General features: G+C 45.6%; 1 protein-coding gene across 1 annotated transcript in view; it reads left to right on the top strand.

The window, feature by feature from the left end:
* The first annotated feature begins 14,494 nt into the window (after window positions 1-14,494).
* The window catches only part of ESYT3 (extended synaptotagmin 3), a 34,938-nt gene continuing 27,479 nt past the window's right edge, over window positions 14,495-21,953 (top strand). Inside the window, exon 1 of the mRNA XM_064156529.1 lies at window positions 14,495-14,902. Coding sequence (XP_064012599.1) covers window positions 14,618-14,902 — 285 coding nt within the window. The 5' untranslated portion in view covers window positions 14,495-14,617. The remainder of the gene's footprint in view (window positions 14,903-21,953) is intronic.

Below are 21,953 nucleotides of genomic sequence, written 5' to 3' on the forward strand. Positions count from 1 at the left end.
GAGTTTACATACAGATTGCAAAGTAAACTCAATTAGTTTGTTATATGTAGCCATATTTCCATACATTCTGATGTTAATTTGTGGATTGCCTTATTTTGGAAATCAAAGGACTGCATTGTTACTGATTTAGATGCAAAAGTAAGAATGTGTAAATTGACTTGCAAGTGTTATTTCCATTCACAGCAAATAAAACTGCTGCTGCTTCCTTTGTGTGGCAGAGATTAATTGGCTAAGTGGCAATGCAAGGGTTTTACCAATTAAGTTATATCCATCTTGTCTGAAAAAGCCTGTCTTATTAGCAAGGTTAATAAGCACTGACTCACGCTTTAGCTTTTCTCTCTTTTATTACATTAAAAAAAAAAAAAAGGAGCATTAACCTCTAAATCAAATAAAAGGTACATTTTAACAATGAAGAAAATGTTAATGTTTTGATATGGAAATGATCCATAATCTTAAGTGCTCAGTAACTGAGTTATTAATCTCACTTATTGTTTCACAATGAGAGAATGCCCATCATGGTCCTTAAAATGTAAATCAGTTATATTTAATGAGAAGGCTGGGAGAAAAACAGTGGTATGTGTCTGATGTAAAGAAGTGGGTGAAATCATGTTTTCAGCTCAGAAGAACACTTTAGTGAACCCCAAACTAAAGAAACCTTGTTATCTTTGAATTTCTGATACAAGATCCAGTTATTCCAAGCTCCAGATTAAGCTTTTCTCGTGGGCTGAGCATTTATTTGGTCTCTTTTCTGCACAGGTTTTCTTGTGTCTAATAAAAGCTATGCTCGCATTCACCCTTTGCCTTATGGAAGCACTGTGAAGACTTCTCTTCAGCTGTTTAACCATGGAGGATTTTAATCTTGCTGAGGCATTTCCTACTCCTTCAGTTTGGTTGAAAATAGCCATCAGGTTCAGAATTTATCAGGTGAGACAGACACAAATAGTAATTTCCTTGGAAAGGCAGATTAAGGCAGAGAATAAGGACTTCAGTGTGCATTAGTGTGGGCAAATTTCTTTGTAAGTGTAAAGGTGAAATGCTGCTCTGCAGTTGGTAATTGCATAATTCATACAGTTCCTGGAGAAGCACCAAAGAAGTGAGGTGCCAAGAGCTGCTATGACCTCTGAAAAACAGAGCTGTCATTGATGTGCCCAGGTTTTGCATAGAAGTTATTTTAAAGCAGAATTTTAAATTGTTTTCCTCTCTATTTTATCTTTCTCCTGGTGTCAGCCAGAGTACTGAGTTGCTCCAAGCAAGCACTGGTTGCTTGGAATGAGTCCTCTTCTTCAAGCAGTTATTGGTATCAGTATAGGATGATGAAACAGCCTTGTCAAAGTCTTTCACACATTGTTTTTCCAAAATATAAAAAGCCTTCAGAGAGGACTTTGAAAGCAGTGAGCAGGATCTGCAGCTATTTGGTCTGGAGACACAGAAATCAGCTTTTAGCCTGAGCAACCTCTTCAGCCTTCTTCAGCTTTGTCTGCTGCCAAAGGGTGGTCAGTGGTAGCTGGTTTGGTGTACATCAGAGGAGGACTTGGTCAAAGCTGTCTTGTGATTCATCTTTTTTATGGACATGCCAAGTAGCAAAGGTCATTTCTACAAATCTGAAATGCATCTGAATTCTCCCATAAATACTGCTGTACTGAAACATCCTTTCATTGGCTATGTCCAAAAGCTGAATTCGTCAAAACCAAAATCAGTGCAATATGGCAAAGGCTACTTGTGCCACTTAACACCCATTGATGCTGCTTGGTCATGAAGGACTTCCCAGGTTATGTCTGTATGACCGCAGCAGCAGGGACTTGAAAATTAAATTAAGCAGCTCCTGAAAAAACTCCAGGTGATTTCAGAACACCTGCAGGAAGTATTTTTCCACAGCCTGGTACATCATTAAAAATACATCATCTGTGGAGCTGCTCAGTTGTGTCAGGCACTGCTAAGTTCCTGCATATTCATGTTTGACCCTCCAAAGGTTAATCTGCAGTTAAGTGGGTGAGGGCTCTTGATTATGAAGAGCAATAGCACCTCCTTTTTTCTTTACAGAAGTAAAATTTCCAGGACCTAATCCTACTGTTAGTTGAGCAGAGTTTTAAATGCTTACCATTTCCCCCTCCTGCTGTTAGAAGGCCTTTCTAACAACTTCAGTCAGGTTTTGGGAGGCTTTAATTGCACAGAGAACTGACTTAACAGTGTATTATTTTTAATCAGTTTATTTTAACTGGTTTCAGAATTCTGAACCAAATTATACCTCCATTATCAACTAATTACTGGTTTATAATAATTTCACAGTGTGGAGTCTCCAGTAATCCAATATGCATTGCCTACAAATCAACAGTGTGCTTTGTCACCACAGGGATATTGGTTGTATGTATTTGTGGCTGAGTTTCAGAGCACCAGATAAAGAAACCACAGCTTATTTTCCTTGAGTTTTGATTTGCATGGTTAGTTCTCTGTATGTTACCCTGAAAATGGACATCAAGTATCAAGAGAGAATTGCTTTCAAACAGCTCACTCTTCCCTGCTTCTGAAGCACCTTTCCCTGCAGGCAGCATTGTGTTTCAGCAATTCTGGTAGCACAGTATAGGCAGAGGTGTCCCCATGCAGGTGTTGTCAGTCATGGGCAGTCAGAGTTCTGGCCCTTTCTCTACTGGAATAACTGAACCTCTGAAAAATCAACACGTTTAGATCTACTTGGCAGTCTGCCATTGTTTTGTCATTGGAATGGGCTGCCCGGGGAGGTGGTGGAGTCGCCATCCCTGGGGGTGTTCAAGAAAAGACTGGATGAGGCACTTAGTGCCAGTTGACTGGCTAGGGCTGGGTGATAGGTTACACTGGATGATCTTGGAGGTCTCTTCCAACCTGGTTGATTCTATGATTCTACTTGATTCTTTTTGTTTGTTAGTATTGTTTGGAATGACTGACTTTCATCTTTGATGCTTTCTGGTCCAAAGAAAGTGCAATAATGGAGCAGTGGGCTTAAGAAAAGCTTCAGCACAATATTTCTATAATAAGCTGTAAACAGAAGAGTCTGTTAAGATTAAAGCTAATCTCTGACATTTTTCTTTGGAGACTCAAACACTGTATTGGTCAGAAGAAATCTTGTCACATCTGGACTGGGTATGATAACTATGGCTGTGTCTAGCTGCTGTTGGATTCATTATCCTCATATATTTATTGTTTAGAAGACTCTGTTTATACCAATGGGCAGATAAAAGGGAAATCAGTTTTGCAAAAGTGATATACTTCTGAATTTTCTTCAGAAGTTTAGAATTTTGGCTCTGGTTTGCCTTGGCTGAAAACAACAGGCATTTTGTCACTGACATCAGTGACATTGATGTTAGGCCTTTTAGCCTGTGATGTTTCTTGGTCACAGAACCACAGAATGTTAGGTATTGGGAGAGACCTCAAAAGATCATCTAGTTCAAGCCACTGCCAGAGCGGGTCACACAGGAATACATCCAGGTGGGGTTTGAATGTCTCCAGTGAAGGAGACTTTACAACCTCCCTAGGCAGCCTGTTAGTATTCTGTCACCCTTGCAGTGAAAAAGTTTTTTCTTATGTTTATGTGGACCCTCCTATGCTCCAGCTTGCACCCATTGCCCCTTGTCCTATCATTGGACATCACTGAGAAGAGTTCTGCCTTCATCCTCCTGACACTTTTCATATATTTATCTAAATGCAAATATTTAGGTACACAGTAATCAACCTTTCTCAACAGGCTTTTCCATAGGCAGTTACTGGAGTCAGGAGTCCATAATAAATTGGAAACTGGAAGTTAAAGCAGAGAACATGGAGCTATACTGTGTCTCAAACAGAAATCCTACAGTAGACGACCAGAGAGGAACAAAGAGAAAAATGCATCTTTATGCATCTTTAACTTCTTCTGGAGGCAGAGAATTTGTACTCTCTACCACTGTGAAGGTAAGAAAAAAAGCAAGATAAGCTGGAAAGCTGAGTTCACTGTTAGGGGCAAATACCAGGAAAGCAGCCCCATTTTTCCAATGGTCAGAAAGCAGTGAAGATATACTTTTAGCAATCTTTCTGGCAAGATCTCTCAGCTGAAGTGCTGAGTAACCAGAATAGTATTTTCCATTTCTTTGAGTGCACTTCTGTTCACATATTTACCATAAAAACACTGTTCTTGGAAGAGAAGATCACTCCCAGCCAGTGTCTTCTCTTTTCATAGACCTACCTTCAGCACCACATAAAAATGAAGGTTTAACAAATGGCTCAGTTTCAAATATAGACTCTTATTCTGACATTCACAAGTGCTAAACATTTGCTTACTTTTCTGTGCACTTCTCTTGACACCCAATCCCAATATATGCTTTATACCCTTACTTGCCACTTATGCACTTCTATCACGTATCAAAGATTTGGGTGACAGAAGAAGTCTTTCCTCTAGGACATAGCTTAGACAGTCTTCTATACCAGCAAGAATACCTGCACCTGCACACAAACTGAATCAGGAAAGATTTGAAACATTGGGCTATTTTGCAAGGTCCTTCCTGTTGTTCACTTTCAGTGACCGACCTGAGCAATGTGCTCAGTTTGAGGTGAGGTGTTTGCAAACTAGTACAGTGCTGTGGTTGGTGTCTCTTCAGTTGACACCCTTAAAATACCTGTGTAAACCTTAACTGAATTCAGGACTGGTAACACTGAAACAGATCACCAGGATCTCAGTCCTGGCCAGCAGAGGCCACTAAGAGATTATAAAAAGAGCTGTTGTACAAGGTCCCCGAGATGTTGTTCTTCAGCACACTCACTGCAGGAGAGAAAGCATCTGAGCTGTGGATTAGGACTTTTACTAAAAGGAAGGAACTTTCTGATGACTTTCCAACTTCTCAAACAACAAAAAAAAATAAATCTTTAGATTAATATTGCTTTTACTGCTGCTCTGCACTCTCAGTGGGCTCATACTTGCCAGCAATACGTTAGAGCAGGTGCAAAGAGAAAGCTCTTTACAAAAAGAGATCCAGGATACTCTTGTACAGTGCTAGGGAGGACCTTGTAACTACAATGGTTTAGCACACTTAGCTGACGACAGTCTTGTATCAAGATTTGATGATCAAGCTGAGATGTTGTCTTCCATCTCTTTTGGATGGACAGTAGTAAAAGCTCAGGTGTAGCCCATGGGGTCCAACTGTCTGTGTCATAGGGGTGCAGAGAAGTGGTGGATGTGGACTTTGAATCTGCTGAGTTTACTGCAGTCTTGTGTTCCTCTTGATGGATATTTTGTGTTCGTGAGGCAGTATCAGCTTACTCCAAAACTGTCTTCTTTCCTCGAGTTTTAGTCAGCTCCTTCGGGTTTTATAAATCCTGCCTAATTCTGTCTTTCCCCAGGCCAAACAATTTATTGTTCTGTGCTTACCATCATTCAGTTCTAGGGTACACGTTGCTGTGATGAGAGAGGTATTGAATAAAGGAAGCAAATTTTGTCTGAGTTACTTCCACACTACTGTGTGATTCCTTTAAATCTTGAACTTGTGTGTGGTCTGCAGCTGCTCATGACAAACTAAGAAGAGTCATCTGAAAATTCACCCAGTGTGCATCTTCAAGTGCAAAATCCTGGCACAGAGCAGATCTGCCTGCTCAAAGTGATTCCAGGACACTCTGGGATTCAGCACTGATTCTGCTGTGAACAGGCTTTTTTCACTGACCTTCACTTTAGAGCATCAACTATTTGCTGAAAGCACACTCCAAGAACAGGTGGTAGGAGTTCTTCAATCAGTCTGTAGATATTTTCCTTCCCCAAAGAAAAGGCTAAGCAGAAACTCAGCAGGAGCTGGGGGGTGCAGCCTTGCAGTGAGGCAAGATGTTGTCATTGCTCCTTGGCAATAACTTGCTTTGAGGAACATGGCTTCTGACTGACTATATTCTCAGCCCTATGCCAGCCTGGCTGTGCCACTGCAAACTGTGCCTGTGCCATCTCTGGCAGACCTTCCTGCAAGTGGGAGATGGCAGGCAGGTGTTTGTGTCAGGATCCATTAGGCTGTCTGAGCAGGCAAAGATGCAAACAGCATTCCTCAGTTTCACGCACCTTGCTCCTGTCATTACTCTATAGGCCCAAACCTGATCTGTGTCCTATGCTGTGTCAAATGCAGACCACAGATACAAAGAGTTGTCTGGCAAATAAATCCCACTTTAAATGGACTTCGTTAGAGATGTAGTTATGACTGAGCCTTGCAGCAGAAAGAAAGCAACAGAGAGTGCCAGTTTTTAGCCTCACTCTGGGGAGAAGTGTATCAGCTGATATATGCATTGTGGATATAAAGAAGCTAGCTTCACATGGATGCTGTAAAGCATAGACTCACAGAACCATTTAGGCTGGAAAAGACCTTTAAGATCATCAAGCCAAACCATAAGCATAACACCATTAAACCATATACCTAGGGGTCACATCCACTTGTCTCTTAAATGCCTCCAGGGATGATGACTCTGTGCATTCCCGGATCAGCCTCTTCTCGTGCTTCACAACCCTTTTTGATGAAGAAACAGGAAATCTAAACCTCTTCTGCTGTAACCTGAGGCCATTTCCTCTTGTCCTGTCACTTGTATCACCTTGCTGTCAGGTAGTTGTAGAGAGTGATAAGGTCCAAGTTTCTCAAGAAACCCTTTTGATTTGTGACAATTCGAATGGAAAGTGTTAATTAAACAAGATGTAGCCCTCCAAGAAATATGACCAAGAAACATTGGAATGGGCTGCCCAGGGAGGTGGTGGAGTCACTGCCCTTGAGGTGTTCAAATAAAAGACTGGATGAGGCACTTAGTGCCATGGTCTAGTTGACTGGATAGGGCTGGGTGCTGGGTTGGACTGGATGATCTTGGAGGTCTCTTCAACCTGGTTGATTCTATGATTCTATGAAACTGTCTCCTTCCTGATTTCGCCATTGGTGGGGAGGTGCCAATTCTGCAGTTCCTGAATTGTCTTCCTCCACTGCTTGACACTTTTAATGTGTTTCAGAATGGCTGAGCACTTAAAGAGGTTTCTGTGAGCTCAGACAAGTCCTTTAAGCACTTAAATTACATCTGTAGAGATGTAAGTTGTGTGGATAACAGACTAAGCTATACATTATTAATAGGCTTGTTCTGAAAAATTGATCATGCACTTGAAAAGCAATTTTCACAGCCTAATGTGTGTTGGTAGCCTGTACCAGCATGCTTTGTCCATCAGCAAAGTAGAAAAGGGTTCTAAGTCATGTAGAAACCACTAGCAAAGTCTACAAAATACTTTCTTCTCCAAGAGATGTGTTGTGCTATTTTTAGACTGAAGACATTGCGTTCAGTATTTGTGCTCACAAACCCTGTTGCAGATAGAACTGGTCAAACAAAAATGAAATAGGTTCATGTTACAATTACAGCAAAATTAAAGCAAACAAACAACACCCCCCACCCCCCAGATTTAACACAATAATAGAAGTTGTTCTCAGTAAAGACTTTTCTAAATTAACTGAAGTTCCTCTGCCTCATTGCAGTTCTGTTCTGATCCTGCTGCACATGAAACAGTGCAATTTCAGCAAGGTTCGACTGTGCAGGTGAGAAACTGCTTGTCCTCAATCCAGATCATTAATTACCTATCAAAACCAGTCTACATACTAATGTCAATGATAGGACACAAAACTATATCGTGGCAACATCCAGACAGTTGGTATCTGCCCTCAGAAAAGCGCTGCCCTAGTTGTCTGTATCCTGCCTTCCTGAAGTAAAAGCTGCTGTGTTCAGCAGGTGGCACCAGCTGCTTGCCACTCAGTTCAGGCTCCCAAATGAGACAGAGGTGTTCGGTTGCGTCTTCTGTGAAAATCATACCCAGATGCAGGAAAACGACAGTCTGCAGAAGCAGTGGGGAATGCTGTCCTCATAGCAAGGGAAGTTTATTTTTTCCCTTCCTCTGCTACCACCACAGATTGCACTTTGCATTCTTCAACTTTCCCATGCCTCACCTGTGCAGTTATATAATTTGTATACACAAGACACAGCTTTTCTCAGTGCTCTGCTAACCCAGATGTCTACTGCTACTTGCAGCATCAGGGCAGTATGGCATTTACTGGTAGGAAGAGCAAGGGGCACTGGGCTGCACTACCCTTTTGCCATGGTGGATATACTGCATCCTACTGCACTGCCCTCACATTGATGGCCCAGCTGCAGAAAGAGCAAGTGGATGTGTGAAATAAATTGCTGCTATGGGTGTTGCTATATTGCCAGAAGTACCAGCTGTTCAGTGCCTCTTTTACTGCCTGTTGTGCAAAAGCTGCTTGAAGCCGTGAACCAGGCAGACACAAGGCACCCCGGGGAAGATCAGCACAGTGAAGCAGAGCCTTTAGAAGCAAGAGTCTGTGCATAAATTGCAAACCAAAGCCTCTGTCCTTAAGTCTTCTGTGTGTGATTATTTTTCACACCAGAAAAAAAGTCTCATTAGCTGTACCAATCCAGAACAAGTTTATAGATAACAGCAGTATGTCCTAGATTAAGCATAGCTTAGCAAATCCATATCCCACAGCTGGTCTTGAGGTTGCTGTCATTTAATGCCAATTGAATGATTTTTCAAAACAGGTCATACATACATAATAATAAAATTACACATCTCCAGCCAGAATAATATACTTGGTTTAACAATGTGACACGGGCTCATTTTAGCTGCCCTGCTCAATTTCTGGACAGAACTGGGCAGAATGGAGGAGTCACAGCTTTCCATAGTGAAATGCACCCCAGACTCAGTGGGAGTGATTGCTTGAGAACAGATGGAGGAACAGATACAGAGCTTTTGCCCTGTGATAGACAGAGTCTGGATATGGCTTTGCTTAAGAGAGTGAACAGTGTGATGGACAGAGAGTGTGAACCCAGAGGAAGCTAAACAATAATTCCTTTTCAAGTGACAAGGTATGCCAAAAGGGGAACAGGTCTTGATACAGAAGTCATTCTGCTAATGCAAGAAGTAAGGTTTTACCCTTATGTAAGTATTTTGCATTTTATTGTGGATGCAGAGAGAAAAGGCAGAGTGCACCTCTAATATTTGCTAGCATCAGTGTGAGAATTTCACACTGGTCACAAACCCCAAAATCACACACAAAAAAAAAGGTAAAGTTAGAAAGTAATCTTATGTAAACCCTTCGATATCTTGTTGGTATGCACTTAAATTGATATTTCTGACAAAATCCTTTGCATATTCTCTACAGTTAAAAGCAAAAGCGTTGGCAGTGGTTTTTCATAACTCCCCACCTTTAAAGTGGGTTGCCTTAGTTACCATGGCCAGCTTGAGAGACAGCAAATTTAGTACTAATACATTTTCAAAACTCTGCAGTTTCTGCAAAATCTCTGTGTCATAATCAGCTACAACATATGCTGTTATCACAGTGTTAATAAGCTGCAGTGGTGATTAAGTTAAATCAGAGGTTAAGACTATCACAGGCCAGAACAATAGCCTTAGTGACTGTCCTTCGTGTATCGGGTGAAACATGTTGTGGGATTTCCCTGTAATTTAAGGTAAGATTGGCTTCAAGTGTTTCAGGTGTCTGGTGCTTGAAAGCAGTCTCTTTCATTCAAGACTATACTTTCCCCAGTGGGAAATTAATAGGTCTTAGGATGTCCTCTTGGTCAGTGATTCAGTATTTCCTCTGACATTTAAGAAAACCACAGGAATAATTGTTCTTTCAAGAGCAAAAAGATCTCAAAGGCTATTGACTTATCTTAGACTCATAGAATCAGCCAGGTTGGAAGAGACCTCCAAGATCATCCAGTCCAACCTATCACTCAACCCTGCCCAATCAACTAGACCATGGCACTAAGTGCCTCGTCCAGGCTTTTCTTGAACACCTCCAGGGACAGCAACTCCATCATCTCCCTGGGCAGCCCATTCCAATGGCAAATCACTCTCTCTGCCAACAACTTCCTCCTAACATCCAGCCTAGACCTCCCCTGGCACAACTTGAGACTAAGGCTCAGCTAGAACTTAGGCTGGCCACTTGCGTGAAAGTTAACAAAAAACACTTTTATAAATTTATCAACGCTAAAAGGAAGGGCAAGAAGAGCCTCCACTCCTTACTGGACCGGGAGGGGAACACTATAACTGATGATGAAGCAAAGGCAGAGGTCCTGAATGCCTTCTTCGCCTCAGTTTTCAACAGTAAGGAGAGAGGAGGAGGAGGCAAATGGCCTCTTAAACTGGGGGATGGGGTCGGGGAGCAGTGTGTTCCCCTGGAAATTCATGAGGAATTAGTTCAGGACCTGCTGAGCCACCTGGACACCCACAAGTCCATGGGACCAGATGGGATCCATCCCAGGGTGCTGAGAGAGCTGGCAGCTGAGCTGGCCAAGCCACTCTCCATCATTTTCCAGCAGTCCTGGCTCACCGGAGAGGTCCCAGGAGACTGGAAAATGGCCAACGTGGTCCCCATCCACAAGAAGGGTCGGATGGAGGAACCTGGGAACTACAGACCTGTCAGCCTGACCTCAGTGCCAGGGAAACTGATGGAGCAGGTTCTCTTGGGGCCAATAACTGCGCACCTGAGGGATGGCAAGGATCTCAGGTCCAGCCAGCATGGGTTTAGGAAGGGCAGATCCTGCCTTTCTAACCTGATCTCCTTCTATGATCAGGTGACCCGCTTGGTGGATGTGGGGAGGCCTGTGGATGTGGTCTATCTGGACTTCAGCAAGGCCTTTGACACTGTCCCCCACAGCAAACTGCTGGCTAAGCTGTCAGCCCATGGCTTGGATGGTAACACTCTGTGCTGGGTTAGGAACTGGCTGGAGGGCCGGACCCAGAGAGTGGTGGTGAATGGTGCCACATCCAGCTGGCGACCAGTCACTAGTGGTGTCCCTCAGGGATCTGTGCTGGGCCCCATCCTCTTTAACATCTTCATAGATGATCTGGATGAGGGCATCGAGTCAGTCATCAGCAAGTTTGCAGATGACACTAAGCTGGGGGCAGATGTGACTGAGCTGGAGGGCAGAAGGGCTCTGCAGCGGGACCTTGACCGCCTGGACAGATGGGCAGAGGCCAATGGGATGGGGTTCAATAGCTCAAAGTGCAGGGTGCTGCACTTTGGCCACAACAACCCCATGCAGAGATACAGGCTGGGGTCGGAGTGGCTGGAGAGCAGCCAGACAGAGAGGGATCTGGGGGTACTGATTGATACCCGCCTGAACATGAGCCAGCAGTGTGCCCAGGTGGCCAAGAGAGCCAGTGGCATCCTGGCCTGCATCAGGAGTGGTGTGGTCAGCAGGAGCAGGGAGGTCATTCTGCCCCTGTACTCTGCACTGGTCAGACCACACCTCGAGTACTGCGTTCAGTTCTGGGCCCCCCAGTTTAGGAAGGACATTGAGATGCTTGAGCGTGTCCAGAGAAGGGCGACGAGGCTGGTGAGAGGCCTCGAGCACAAGCCCTACGAGGAGAGGCTTAGGGAGCTGGGGTTGTTTAGCCTGGAGAAGAGGAGGCTCAGGGGTGACCTTATTGCTGTCTACAACTACCTGAAGGGTGGTTGTGGCCAGGAGGAGGTTGCTGTCTTCTCTCAGGTGGCCAGCACCAGAACAAGAGGACACAGCCTCAGGCTGCGCCAGGGGAAATTTCGGCTCGAGGTGAGGAGAAAGTTCTTCACTGAGAGAGTCATTGGGCACTGGAATGGGCTGCCTGGGGAGGTGGTGGAGTCGTCGTCCCTGGGGCAGTTCAAGGCAAGGTTGGATGTGGCACTTGGTGCCATGGTCTAGCCTTGGGCACTGTGGTAAAGGGTTGGACTTGATGATCTGTGAGGTCTCTTCCAACCTTGGTGATACTGTGATACTGTGATGTCCCCTTGTCCTGTTGCTGGTTGCCTGGCAGAGGAGACCAACCCCCACCTGGCTACAGCCTCCCTTCAGGTAGTTGTAGACAGCAATGAGGTCACCCCTGAGCCCTCCTCTTCTCCAGGCTAAACAACCCCAGCTCCCTCAGCCTCTCCTCATAGGGTTTGTGTTCCAGGCCTCTCACCAGCTTTGTTGCCCTTCTCTGGACACGTTCCAGTATCTCAATATCTCAACATCTCTCTCATTTTATTCTCATGAACATAGTATTTAGTTTGAGAACAACTCTCTGAGAACAACCCATTGTGGCAGAAGAAAATTTTTACCTCTACTCTTTTTTCTTTTCTTCAGTTTCTAAACTTTTAAGTAGTATGAACTAAAGTTTAATGGCATTTTATCTTACTTCTGCAACTGTTTAAAGTCTCTAAACCCTCTTTACATTTAGGAAAAAAATGTCTTGACACAAAGTAAAGAGTTGGCAGCAAAGAAACAATCAGTGGACAAGAGCATGTGGCTGTTCCTGAGCTCAGGGACCTGGAGGACAGTGCAGGGTAAGTCATGGAGTTCTGCTTTCATAAAAGCATCCCTTCATTTTCATAGATGCATCTCCTTCACTGATCATCAGCTGTGGGGTGAGCTGCAGAAACAAAACCACTTTGTTCACTTATACAAAAAGAGAACTCTTACTATCCTTTAACCCAAACACAGGTTTTGTGATCAACTGAGTGAGGAATACACAAAACCAAACCCCAGTAGTTTATATATGAAATTGTCCAGCAGGTATTTCACTGCAGTCCCTCTATTTTTCCTGCCTGGTAAGCTGCCACCTGTTGCTGCTTCTGAGCTGCACAGCTCTTGAGTTTGAGCCAAACATCTCAAACTTTTTAAGAGCAGTGATTTGAAGGAGATCAGCACTGTATCCACGTTTCATGATAGCTTTTTCTGGTAGCAAAAGCAACCTTCTCAGTCTCCAAACCACTAAGAGACCCTGTTTTTTTCAGAAGCTTCTGTTTTTCTGAATGGTCAGACTCTACAGCTGAGATTAGCCATGTGAATTTTCACCCTGTGACTGAAATGTCATACTGAAAATTATTTGCAAAGCTTTAAAAGGCAATGAGGGAAAATAAATAACCAGTCAGCCTTAGTCTTTGGTCACAATTAGAACAAAAACAGGTGTAAGTTTGCATGTACACGTATCTCCCGGTATAAGTAACTGTGCAAACTGGCCACTGTGTATTTTTTAATGTATGATATCAAGAGGGCAGATACTCCTTCAGCTGGTAGATCCATCAGTTTGGGCTCTTTCATCCCAGCTTTACAAACAGAAATACTCTCTGGCCATTGGCTCACTTGCTGTTGAGGCTGTAGAGCTACTGTTCAGAGGGAGAGCATGAGCATTTTCTGCACTTGTCTCTCAGCCTTTCCCTGCACCCACAGTTGTTGTGTCCATGACGATAGGACACAATGAGAATTTATCTAATCCTTTTTGGACTCACTAATACTCTTTGCCTACTCCAAGTTCTGGAAGTTTACTGCACACTGCGTAAAGAAGTGCTTTCTAAGTGTGTTTTTAAATTATTTATCTTTGCAACATGCCCAGGAGGAATCTGTTCATCCTCATTAGTTGGAAGGGGAAGATCAGTGGGTTTGTTTTCAAAAGTACCTGTTAATAGTAGATGCCTCATGCATGAGTTTGTCTAATGTGAGGCATTTGAGGCTTGATTTCTTTTCAGATGCCTGAACTAATTTCTATCCCCGATCAGTCATGCACAATGATTAGCATACAAATGAGGATCACTTGTAGTATTTCTTGATTTATGGACTGATCCATGATTAAACACCAATTCCACGGCAAAGAGGGGTCTAAACCTAGTTTTCCCCAGTCACAGTCAGTTTCCTTTTCCTGGAGGTCTGTATCTGGCTCATCGTTTGTTATCTTGTGCAGCAACATAAAAAAGGGGCCACATGAAAAGCTGGCATCGTTCACTGATGTTCCAGACTTATCCACTGAACAAAGAGTAGTATTTGCCTGCTCCAGGGAAAGCTACAATGGAAAACACAGTGTAGATAGAACTGTACATTTGCAGCCTGTCGGTTGCTTAAAGCATATAGAGAAAGGCAGAGAAGGTTTAACGCGGGGAATCAGAGCATCTCAAGGTTCCCAAATGATGCTGCATTCCCTAATGCGTTTCTCAGTATTTGAAAAGCTGAAGCCCTATGCTATCTCCACCAAAATCTAAAGAGCAGAAGGAAAAAGCACTTTTATTATTCCAAGCAGTGAGTGTCCAGAACAGCTGATTGTTTCTGCTTCCCCTTAGGTCTACTGAAATACGTGGACCACTGGAGCCTGGAGCAAGCCAGAGGTGGGTGATCCCGCAACTGGCAGCCTAAAGCAGAACTATCGCCAAGCAGGTCGGAGTGCCTCCCTGCTTTAGGTGTGACGGGTTCCCTCTCACCCCTTTCTGCGCTCAGATGCGGTGCCTCTCACCAGCAGGGTACGGGGAAGCTGGGCCGGCCGAGAGAGCCCCTGCCCATTGCCTGTCCCTCGCCCGCTGGAGCGAGGAGGGCTACTGGGGAGCTGCCCTTTGGCTCGGCGCTGACTGCCCCGCCGCTGCCGCCCACTGGGGGGCGCCATGGCGCGACTTGCCCCGCCGCAGTTCGGCGGCGCGCTCGCTCGGGGGCGCCATCGTGCGCTGGCAGTGGAGTGGGGCCGGGCCGGGCGGGTGCCCCCGCGGCGCGGGTCGCGCCTCCCCGCCGGGCGGAGGCAGCTGCGGCAGCGGTGGCGGCGTGGGGCAGGCGCACTCGCCAGGGGAGACCCCGCGGAGTCGGGGGTGCTTCGGCGCGCATCATGAATCCCGCGGCTGTCTCCCGCTCCACTGGCCGGCGGCCCGGCGCCCTGCCGCGGCTGCTGCTGTCATCTGCGGCGAGGACGCTGCTGTGGCTCGGTCCCGTGTACCTGGCTGGGTACCTGGGGCTGAGCGGCAGCTGGGTGCTGCTTGGGCTGGCGCTGTGGCTGTGCTGGGGACACAACCGGCGATGGAAGCGGGACCGGCTGGCTGCCGCCTTCGCGCTGCTGGAGGACGAGCGGGAGGCGGTGTGTCAGGGCCTGGCCGCCCGGCACCTGCCGGCTTGGGTGAGTGAGGACCGAGTGGCACAGGTGCGCTGCAGGCTTCGCTTTGCCGGGACCTCCTCCCGTGGCAGTGGCGGCAGCCCCCGGGAGTAAGGACGCTGCGGGCTCTCGCTGGCTCCGGAGCGCCGGGCGGCAGGGCGGGAGCACGGTATTCTGTGGTGAGCTGCTGGAGGGCAAAGGAAGAGGGGTGGCAGTGATGCCTTGGACCGAGCCGTGACCCCTCAGGCTTTGAAGGCTTGCTCAGTAAAGTGAGTACCAAAGTGGAAATTGCTTTAGTCCGGGAATTCTGCGTGTTGCTGTTAGCGTGCTTGTGAAACAGGCTGCTGCGTCCCCGGAGACATCGCACACGTATGTGCTGTTGCATTGCAGGGATTGTGGTGTAGGGGATACCTACTCCAGATCTTCTCATCCAGAAAGTTCCGTCCTCGTCTCTTTAGTGTCATTAAAAAAAAAAAAAAATCAACCCAAACAATCAAAAAAACAACTGACAAAATCTATAAACGTATTTTTTGCCTGCTTGGTGGTATGGCAAGCCGACCCTTCTTAGCTTGCATTTGTCCCTCACTGCTCTAGGTTTTAAAGTTAAGGAAGGAGACTGAAAATGTAGCTGCACGTTTTATTTTATGCCTTTGGTTGTTTGCTGGGTAACCTCGGTTGACTGATGGAAAAGGATGATGAAGGTTTTTTGTTTTCCTTCGTCGTCTTTTGCTTAGCATTTGAAAACACGTCGGGAACTGGTAGGGAAATGCTTTTCTTGTAAGCGGGAATACGAAAGAGCTCTACTTGTAAGGAGTGTTGCGTGGAGACATTTATAGTCAGCAAAGTGTTTTATATAGCCCACAGCACTTGGCTCTCCTTAACTCTGTAGGAAAGAAAAGAAGGCAGTCGGCACTTCTAGGCAGTGAGGGCAGGGTCTGCTGTCTCCTGGCGGAGCTTATGCAGCTCCCTGCACACGTTCCCTCCGCTGGGCGCAGAGATCTGCATTTGAGTGGGGATTCTGCTTGGTTTTGTCCTCGCAGGATTTACAGCTAGCCTGAGCACTAGTGAGCGTGGTGGTGTCAGTTCTTGCCCCGATGCTGTGAAAATGGTGTGTTTTACCCTCAAGTGTTTGAATCACGGTAAAGAGAAATCGAGTCTCTTAGACGTTGCTGAAAAGTCAGAATTGACCTCCCTCCCCCAGCACGCATAAATAGTCTCAAAAGTTCTTTGTTTTTCCGGTTGGAAGTGTCAAGCTTCATTAGTACATGGACAGAAGTCGATGACTGCCCTGAGCTTGGCACTCAGGAAGCTGCACTGAGAGTGCTGTGCTCCCCCAGGAATTCGAGAGGGTTTAACAAATGGAGACACCCCAGCAGAGCCTAATTAGATGGTTAGGAGCTGGAGCACCTGGTGTGTCAGGAGAGGTCAAAGGAGCTGGGGATATTTAGCCTCCTCTAGGAGAAGGGAAGGCTTAAGGAGGATCTCACCATTGTCTTCCATTACCTAGCACGCGTTCACAGAGAGCATGGTATCAGACTCTCATCAGAGACCTTGCTTCTGAGTTGTGAATTGTTGGAGTTTGCTATTGGAAGGCAGGATGTAGGACCTAAGGATAAAGGAGCTGCATGGTGTGCTTTAGTAAGAACTTTTATTCATATTGACACTTCTCTCTCTTTCTTTCCTTCCTCTTCTGTGTTGGCAACGTCTATTCTTCATAATTGGTGTTTGTTTCCACACCACACTTGTACTTAATGGTTATTTAACTCCTCAGTTTTCATTTTCCTTCCATCGTTTTCTTGATTTGATCTTTTGCTTCTCCCCTGTGTCAGTCTTGAAGGCTGATTCTTACCTGCTATCTGTTCAGTTTATGCTTTGTGTTGTTAGAATCATAAAATGGAATCATCAAGGCTGGAAAAGACCTTCAAGATGATGAAGTCCAGCTGTGTACCCAACTACGATGACCACTAAATTATATCCTGGTGTGCCACATCTACATGCTTCTTGAACACCTCCAGGGATGACAATCCCACCACCTCCCTGGAAAGCCTGTTCCAATGTCTCATCACTCTCAGTAAAGAAGTTTTTCCCAATGTCCAAGCTAAACCTCCCTTGGCACAACTTAAACCCATTTCCTCTTGTCCTATCACTAGATAGTAGGGAGATGAGACCAACAAGAGCCTCACTTATAACCTCCTTTTGGGTAAGGTGGGAGAAGGAATACAATCCAGGCTGAAGGATCATGGGTTGGATTTTCAATGTCGCAGTGATGGAAAAAGTTTTGGAGGTGTGAAATGATGGGAAATAGTAAGTAATTGCCTCCTTGCATGTCTGGTAGTGAAGAGTATCCTTCCAGTGGAGAATTCATTGATCGTGATGGTTGGTTAAAACCCCTTCTCCCTGAGAGCAGTGCAGTGGCTCCTTCAAATGGCCTTGAGGGTCTGCTCAGTTATGGTATCAGTGGTTAGGAGGTATTTTCTTATTGCAGCCTTTCCTTCAGGGAGCATGCTGAGAGGGTTTCCCTCATCTACCTAACCATCTGTTTCAAGGAATTTGCAGGGTTGTTTTTCAGCACCAGTTTCTTGACTGAAACCAGCCAGTGAGTTTGGAATAGAGGCATTCCTGTGCTAGACAGCTTACGTGGGCAGGCTGTGCTTCCTAGGGAAGCCAGCCTGGAAATCTGCTCATGCTGAGCAGAGTCAGGTTTGTGTCTAGGAGGGGTAAGATTTCAAAACCAGCCAGTGCCCAGAGCAAAGGTGACTAGATTTCCACCTTCATTCTGGCTACTGGAGGTCGTGATGACTTCTCTGCTTTGGTTTTGCAGCTGTTAGCAGGTTGCAGGTGAGAACATCCAAGTATGATGGGTTTCTTCCTGATGTTAAACTCCTTTTATTGGGAGAAACTGGAAGTCTAAAAAACCTGTCCCTTAAAAACAATCAAAACAGATACCAAAAAAAACCCTAACAAACCCCCAAACATAACCCTCTTGATGAGCAAATTCCAGTGCTGCATTTGAACAGAAGGGTACTGTTGTGTCAGACATGGGTTTTGCTGTTGCTGTGATCATTAGTGTGGTCTGCTCCAGGGCAAGGTGGAACCATGCAGACTTACACATTTTCTTTGCCTGCTAGTAATTGACCCTAACCTACTGGGTTTGATCTTCAAAGCTCTTTTCAAATGCTAAGTAATTTTTGCAGCATTCCTAAAATATTGTCAAGAAGCACGCCTGCTTTTCTGGATGGGGAAAACTGATTTTGATAGTTCATTTGCCCAAGGCTACAGAAGAAAGTCTTATTCTTTGATGATGTTAGCTTTGGCAGCTCTAGGTGGCTGGTTCTGGGCTTAATAGGAAGCGTTTGAGCTTTCTCTTGAAGCTGACAAGGTCAAAGAGAAGACCTTGCTGCCAGGCTTTTTACCAGTTGCAAGGGTCAGAAGAGTCTGGAGCAGATGGTTAGAAAGTGTAGAACTGCAGAGGGCTTTTTTTTTCCCAAAACATATCAAGGCATGGTAAAGTCTTGGAGTAAACTGTTGAGTCAAGAAGAGAACTGAGTGTTACCACTGGGCCAAACTGGAGCAGAACTCTGCTAGTGGAATATGTTGTTATGGGAATACCCTGTGGGTAGGAAAGTCTTTGCTTGGAGCTTAGGTCTTACTAGACAGCAGATAAGCTAGATGTAACACTTGGATAGTGAGGTGTGCTGCTTCTGCCAAACTGCTCATTGAATTTGTACCATTGAGTGCAGCTGAGCTTTGATATCAGCAACCCAGTGAAGTTTGGCAGCCTTTCATAATGGACAGAAAACTGGTTTTCACTAGAGACAAGTAGGCAGCTCAGTTCTGTGGTGTTTGCCTCTGTGAGAGCCCAGGTGTGTTAGGCACAGAGCTCCTGGTGGTCTCTGAGCTACAGAAGTGCTATTTCTTCTGTCTGTCAAAAGAAACTGAGGCACATAATGTCTGGGTAGGAGCTCTGTTGCGGACACATGAATGAGGGATTGTCAGTCAGGATGGAAGTGTACCACAGATGACTGCTAATTCTATCACAGCAATCCCAGGTGTGACACAGTGATATGTCATCCATTGCTGTCCCTCGTGGTTGCATTTGGAATTTGCCTTGGGCTGTCTGGTTTGGGTGTCTGGCTCAAACAGCTAATTCAATTTTGCTTTTGCTGAAGGTGGATCTAGCTACTGCTTCCTTATGAGTTTTGCCTAGTTCTTGAAAAGGACCTGGACGTGCTGGTGAATGGCCATCTGAACATGAGCCAGCAGTGTGCTCAGGTGGCCAAGAAGACCAACAGGAATAGGCCAGTAGGAGCAGGAAAGTGATTGTGCTTCTGTACTCAGCACTGGTGAGGCTGCACCTCTCTTTTTAGACCACTCACTACAAGACATTGAGGTCCTGGAGTGTGTCCAGAGAAGAGCAACAAAGCTGATAAAGGGCCTAGAGAGAACAAATCTTATGAAGAGTGACTGATGGAACTGGGATTGCTAAGTCTGGAGAAGAGGAGGCTGAGGGGAGACCTCATTGTTCTCTACAACTCTCTCAAGGGAGGTTATAGGGAGGTGAATGTTGGTCTCTCTCTTTAGTATCAGGTGATAGAATGAGAAGAAATGGCCTGAAATTGTACCAGGGGAGGTTTAAACTGGACAGCAAGGAAAATATCTTTACTGAAGGAGTGGTCAGGCATTGGAATAGATTGCCCAGGGAGATGGTGGAATCACTGTCCCTGGAGGTGTTCAAGGAACATATACGGACATGACACTTCAGGACATGGTTTAATGGTCATGGTGGTGTTAGGTTGGTGGTTTCACTTGATGATCTCAGAAAATCTTTTCCAGCCAATACAATTCTATGACTGGAGCTGGGTTCCAGCTACCCTCAGGCTACCCAGAATTTATTTGCCCTGGTGGATCTTTTGGTGAAGAATGAAAGGCTGGCAGATGGAGGTCCCCTGATTCACATAATCTGCCTTACTGTAAAATATCAGCAGTGTTTTGTCAGTATGGATTGTCCCTTCTGGTGCTGTATTCTCACTTTATCTTGCAGACAGAGATGAGTAGGCTGACATTTCAGTGGACTTGAGTTGTCTTATTTAATGGAAAACTTGCTATTTAGAGCATCAAAAGAAATGCCACTATTACCACTTTGGGTTTTGTAATGTAATAATTGGAGATAATTTTGTGGCATTGCTTGAGCAAGAGAAATGGATTCTGAAATCATACACGAAGCTGGAATAAAAGGCAGACTGCGCTTTGTTACATCCACACATCTCTCAGTACTTCTCTGGAAGCTGATGAACTGAACAGCGAGGCTTTGACTGGAGAGTGTAATTCACAGCTCTTGAATAAGGAGGTAACATTGTACCTGGTTAGTCTGATCAGCCTAGATCCCTTTCTATTTTGATGTTCTTGTAGAGATGAGCAGGGCCTGAGTGTCTGTTATGAGAAGCTGCAGCACTGACCTGTCCTTCTGCCATAGTCTGCTACTAGCTTGTAGCACTGGCTGAAGATGCTGCATGTGTAAGACTTTAGTGTGTGTGATTGTAGTAAGTAGTCTGTGGCTCTTCTCTCAGCAGCTTCTTGGCAGGGTGCCAGAAATCAGTTACTTGCTTGAGAGTGTCCTCACATCCGGTTGCCCTGATGGTGATTAAAGGAGGCATCACTTGAGGGAACTAGAAGGATTTTGTAATGGAGATGCACACTTTTTGTTGGCATGTGGTCTGTCCAACTTGAAAACATGATGCATGAATGACTACTCCATTTTAATCTGTTCTTAGCATCTTAAAAGGCCCTGAGAGATAAAAACACTGGACTGTTACACGTGATAGATAACCTAACTGGCTTGAACTCTCACAGTGCTTCTTTTCCCTGAAGCAGTTTGCACTATGTTGCTGTTAGTGGAGAAATGCTGCCTGTGATGGTTTGAATCAGAACGAAAGGGGTGAAACCAAACCAGCGGGTTAAGCTGGCTACTTTGCCAACACAGGAGTGAGGGAAAAGTAACACACAAAAACTCAGGATTGAGACAAAAAGAAGTGAGATAAGAATAAAGTACTGATCAATAATAAGAAAAACATAGCACAAGATGCATCATTACCTTAGCCTATTTACAGAAAAAGCACTGCACAAAGCAGCAGCAAAGCAGAAGCAAGTGAGCCAAAAGCCCAAGCTGGAAAACTACAATCCCTCCTTGTCCCTCTGCCATCCCAGGGGAAATTGCAACACCCAAAAAACCCAGAAGCAGCACAGTATCACAGAATTATTAGCATTGGAAGAGACCTCACAGATCATCAAGTCCAACCCTTTACCACAGAGCTCAAGGCTAGACCATGGCACCAAGTGCCACGTCCAATCCTGCCTTGAACAGCCCCAGGGACAGCGACTCCACCACCTCCCCAGGCAGCCCATTCCAGTGTCCAATGACTCTCTCAGTGAAGAACTTTCTCCTCACCTCCAACCTAAATCTCCCCTGGCGCAGCCTGAGGCTGTGTCCTCTCGTTCTGGTGCTGGCCACCTGAGAGAAGAGAGCAACCTCCCCCTGGCCACAACCACCCCTCAGGTAGTTGTAGACAGCAATAAGGTCACCCCTGAGCCTCCTCTTCTCCAGGCTAAACAATCCCATCTCCCTCAGCCTCTCCTCGTAGGGCTGTGCTCAAGGCCTCTCCCCAGCCTCGTCGCCCTTCTCTGGACACACTCAAGCATCTCAATGTCCCTTCTAAACTGGGGGGCCCAGAACTGAACACAGTACTCAAGGTGTGGTCTAACCAGTGCAGAGTACAGGGGCAGAATGACCTCCCTGCTCCTGCTGACCACACCATTCCTGGTGCAGGCCAGGATGCCACTGGCTCTCTTGGCCACCTGGGTACACTGCTGGCTCATGTTCAGGTAGGTATCAATCAGCACCCCCAGATCCTCTCTGTTTGGCTGCTCTGCAGCCACTCCGACCCCAGGTTGTATCTCTGCATGCGGTTGTTGTGGCCAAAGTGCAGCACCTGGCAGCTGGAACAGGAAGCCTCCCATGTTGCAATCTGAACTTAAAGCCCCATAGTACTTTGCTCCTGTCAGTGCTTTCATTTTTTGG

Source organism: Pogoniulus pusillus, chromosome 2 (assembly GCF_015220805.1).
Source record: "Pogoniulus pusillus isolate bPogPus1 chromosome 2, bPogPus1.pri, whole genome shotgun sequence".
Taxonomy (NCBI): Eukaryota; Metazoa; Chordata; class Aves; order Piciformes; family Lybiidae; genus Pogoniulus; species Pogoniulus pusillus.